A 3985-nucleotide genomic window follows, 5' to 3' on the forward strand; every position below is an offset into this window, starting at 1 on the left:
GTCCCGTGAAACAGCTCGTTCCATCCGTTTTAGGCACACTAAACGTGGGACGGAACGCCTTGTCCCACTCTGTTTCGTCCCGTTCCACATACGAAACAGTACCTCGTAGAACGCAATTTATTATCTGCATGTGCAGAATTAATCCATGGAGGTGAAGCTTTAAACGGTCGAGTTTGTGGGACAACGTGAGGGGGTGCACCCACCACGTAGGGCCCAAAGCCCAAGTGGAGGAGAAGATGGTCGATTGGGCCGTTGCGTCAAACACGTGGGTCCCGCCATCTCGATCCCCACGTTATTTCGCCAAAGTCATAAAACCACCCCCCCCCCCCCCTCCCTTCTCTCCTCACTTCCCCCCACCTCCTCACTGTCACTCACTCCCTCTGCCGTACAAAATTACAAAGATAAGCCAGAAGAGGAAAAAAGAAGAAGCTCTCCACCCTTCACACTGCTTCTCCAAGAACAAGAGCATGGAACGCCATGTCGTCGCCGTCCTGCTCCTCCTTTCTGTCTTTTCATCTCTAGCTGGTAAAATGCTTAGCAAATTTACAATGTTCTCCCTCTCTGTATCTTGTAATGGTGTTTTGGATTCTGATATGTTGTTGTTTTGTGATGCGTTTTGCAGATGCGGCCTCGGTCGGAGTGAACTATGGTAGAATAGCCGACAACCTGCCGTCGGCGTACAAGGTGGTGCAGCTTCTGAAGTCACAAGGCTTGGAGCGGGTCAAGGTCTTCGACTCCGACCCGGCCGTGCTCCGTGCCCTAGCTGGATCCGACATCAAGGTCACCGTCGACCTGCCCAACGAGCTCCTCTCCTCCGCCGCCAAGTCTCAGTCTTTCGCTACCAACTGGGTCCAGCGAAACGTTGTCGCTTACCACCCCAACACCCAGATCGAAGCTATCGGCGTTGGCAATGAGGTCTTCGTTGACACCCACAACACCACCAAGTTCCTCATCTCCGCTATGAAAAACATCCACACCGCCCTCGTCCACTTCAAGCTCGAGTCCTCCATCAAGGTCTCCTCCCCCATTGCCCTCAGCGCCCTGCAAAACTCCTACCCATCTTCCGCCGGCTCATTCCGACCTGAACTCGTTGAACCCGTTTTCAAGCCCATGCTAGAGTTCCTTCGTCAAACCGGGTCCTATCTCATGGTCAACTGCTACCCCTACTTCGCTTACGAGTCAAACTCTGACGTCATCCCCTTGGACTATGCCCTCTTCCGTGAAAACCCTGGAGTCGTCGACGCTGGCAACGGCCTCCGTTACTTCAACCTCTTCGACGCCCAGATCGACGCCGTTTTCGCCGCCATGTCGGCGTTGAAGTACGACGACATCAACATGGTTGTGTCGGAAACGGGGTGGCCGTCCAAAGGCGACTCGGTTGAAGTAGGCGCGAGTGTGGAGAACGCAGCCGCCTACAACGGCAACCTCGTCCGTCGGATATTGACCGGCGGGGGGACCCCCTTGAGGCCGAAAGCAGATCTGACCGTATATCTCTTCGCTCTATTCAACGAGGACAAGAAATTCGGTCCCACATCAGAGAGAAACTACGGGCTCTTCTTCCCCAACGAGCGGAAGGTGTACGACATACCGTTTACCGTCGAAGGACTAAAGAATTACCACGACCGCCGGTCGCCGGTATCCGGAAACCAGCATGTGACTGCTCCGGTCAACGGGGGAGGGGACATGTCGAAGAGCTTGACCGGGAACACGTGGTGCGTGGCGAATGGGGAGACCGGGAAGGAGAAGCTGCAGGCGGGACTAGACTACGCTTGCGGTGAGGGCGGGGCGGACTGCCATCAGATCCAGCCGGGGTCCGCGTGTTATGATCCTAACACCCTGGAGGCCCACGCCTCATACGCTTTCAACAGTTACTACCAAAAGAAGGCACGTGGAGTCGGCACGTGCTATTTTGGCGGGGCGGCCTACGTTGTCTCTCAAACACCCAGTACGTAACATATTACATCCCACTCAATTGTTATTGCATTTAATATAAAATAGCGGCGCATGCTAGTGTTATTATGGTGGTTTTGCTAAAATGCGCCGGATTGAATGGGACACTCAAGTCCTTTGAGAGTCCCGCGTGAAAGCTCGACTCTGGTCCAGGAAACGTTGGAAAGTGGTGCACACTGAGCGCTCCACTCGAGGTCATAGGACAACAAATGGTGGTCACGTGACCAATGTTTGGATGTGCTGTACTTACTGTTTACGTTGATCTTACCTCTGGGGAAAGGGGTCGTCAAATCATGGAACTGGACTATTGAAATTTGATCGAACGATTGAAGTTATTATAACTTTTGAAGTGAGTTTTTGTTTGTATCGTTTGATCAAATTTCAATGATAAGAATAATGAATTTGGGAAGGGCCATTTTCCTAACCTGGGGTGAACAAAGAGCAAAAGCATAGATATTTGCTTTTCTTGGTAAAATCGTTATATTGTTTTACTAATATAAAACTTTGTTTCTGTTGTTGCAGAGTTTGGGAAATGTGAGCTGCCGACTGGGTACGGAAACTGAAGAATGCAAAAGGAAAAGATGATGGGGGTGTGGTTAGCAATTTTGTGGCAAAGTGGGGTTTGCTTAGTAGCCTAATTTTGCTTTGCTACTTGTTAATTTCTGTTTTAGGGCTATTAACCTAACTATTATGTTCATAATTATATACTTAGTAGTTTCTGGTTTAATTCCTATAGCGTTGTACCTCGAGGATCTTGATTAATTAAATCTACCAAGAATCTATTATTTTTTGGACACGTGCAAAACAATTAGATGCGTTTATCTGACAGTACATTTGGATTTGGATGCTTCCTATATAGTTCATCAATAGGAATCATGGACTCATATGGGAATTAACAGCGATCTAGTATTGATTTTCTTAACAGAATTTACACTGGCTCAGTCCTCCGGTATCTCAAAATAATGACTTAATAACACTGTTTTAAAAATCTTTGTTTACCACCGCTTAGGTGCTAAGCAGTTAATCACTGTTTTGAAAATTAAGAATTAGCAGTTAGGCCTGTCTAAACATCCGCCTAGAAGTCTATCTAGGCCGGTTTAGGTGGTGATTCTCATTTAAATATAAAATAGATAATTTTTATTTGCATTTTATTTTTTTAATAAATTGTAAAAAAAGATAAACATACATTATATGCTTGTTTTTTTTATTTTTTTATTATGTTTTAATATTTTATAATTTATATGTTGCTCTAATTTGCTGTTTATGTATTTCAATAAATTTATTTAAATTTTTCTAGTCCGCCATCGAAACTGGCTTTAGTTTGCCGTTCATCTAGCGCCTAAAATCTTTTAAAACTTTACATAATAATGTCTTGCAATTTAACTTTCAACTTAACACTTTCATTTATGATATCAAACTCAGTGTAAGTAATTTTCTCTCGCCTCCTAGGCCATTTCTTTTAACTTGTTTAGATTCTTAGACAAATAGGAGGAGGTGCCGATCACCCAAAGTAAATAGAAACCAAAGAGAATAAGGTAATGATAGCCTTAGCCTCCTTCATGACAACAAAATTGCTGAATGCATCTTACTCAAAAGGAAAGGGTACTCACATTTGTATTTTTTGGACAAGGGAAAGGGTACACACATGTTTGATAAATTTTACTCCCAATGGACGTTTGTGTTTCACAGAACCCCAAAAGTGTACAAATTTTTCTCACATCCACATCCACCGATGTGCCGTAGGGGCCACCCCCACTCGATACAATGCATTCTCTTTTATTTTTTGGCCAATAGTCACTAGGGTGGGCGTGGTCTGGTTTCATTCTCTAATCGGAATCCGAGAAAAATATTAATAGTTTGGTTTGCTGCAGTTTTATTTAAATTTATTACAAAAATTATAATTTTTAGTTTATATTGATTCCAATTCGGTTAAAATTAATTTACGGTTTTGAATACTAGAGTCATTTGAAAACCAAATCAAAATGTTATTCAAAGTTTACTGGGTTTTTTTTTTCTTTTTATTTTTGCATGCTTG

At 44.5% G+C, this 3985-nt stretch overlaps 1 protein-coding gene across 1 annotated transcript; it reads left to right on the forward strand.

The window, feature by feature from the left end:
* Window positions 1-355: 355 nt before the first annotated feature.
* LOC137739162 (glucan endo-1,3-beta-glucosidase 12) lies at window positions 356-2740 on the forward strand. Its single transcript, XM_068478677.2, has 3 exons — window positions 356-525; window positions 623-1945; window positions 2473-2740. Exons 1-3 carry the CDS (start codon window positions 468-470, stop codon window positions 2511-2513), a joined length of 1422 nt encoding a protein of 473 aa, XP_068334778.2. The 5' UTR covers window positions 356-467; the 3' UTR covers window positions 2514-2740.
* Window positions 2741-3985: the final 1245 nt, after the last annotated feature.

Source organism: Pyrus communis, chromosome 9 (assembly GCF_041283825.1).
Source record: "Pyrus communis isolate YQ-2024b chromosome 9, ASM4128382v1, whole genome shotgun sequence".
Classification (NCBI taxonomy): Eukaryota; Viridiplantae; Streptophyta; class Magnoliopsida; order Rosales; family Rosaceae; genus Pyrus; species Pyrus communis.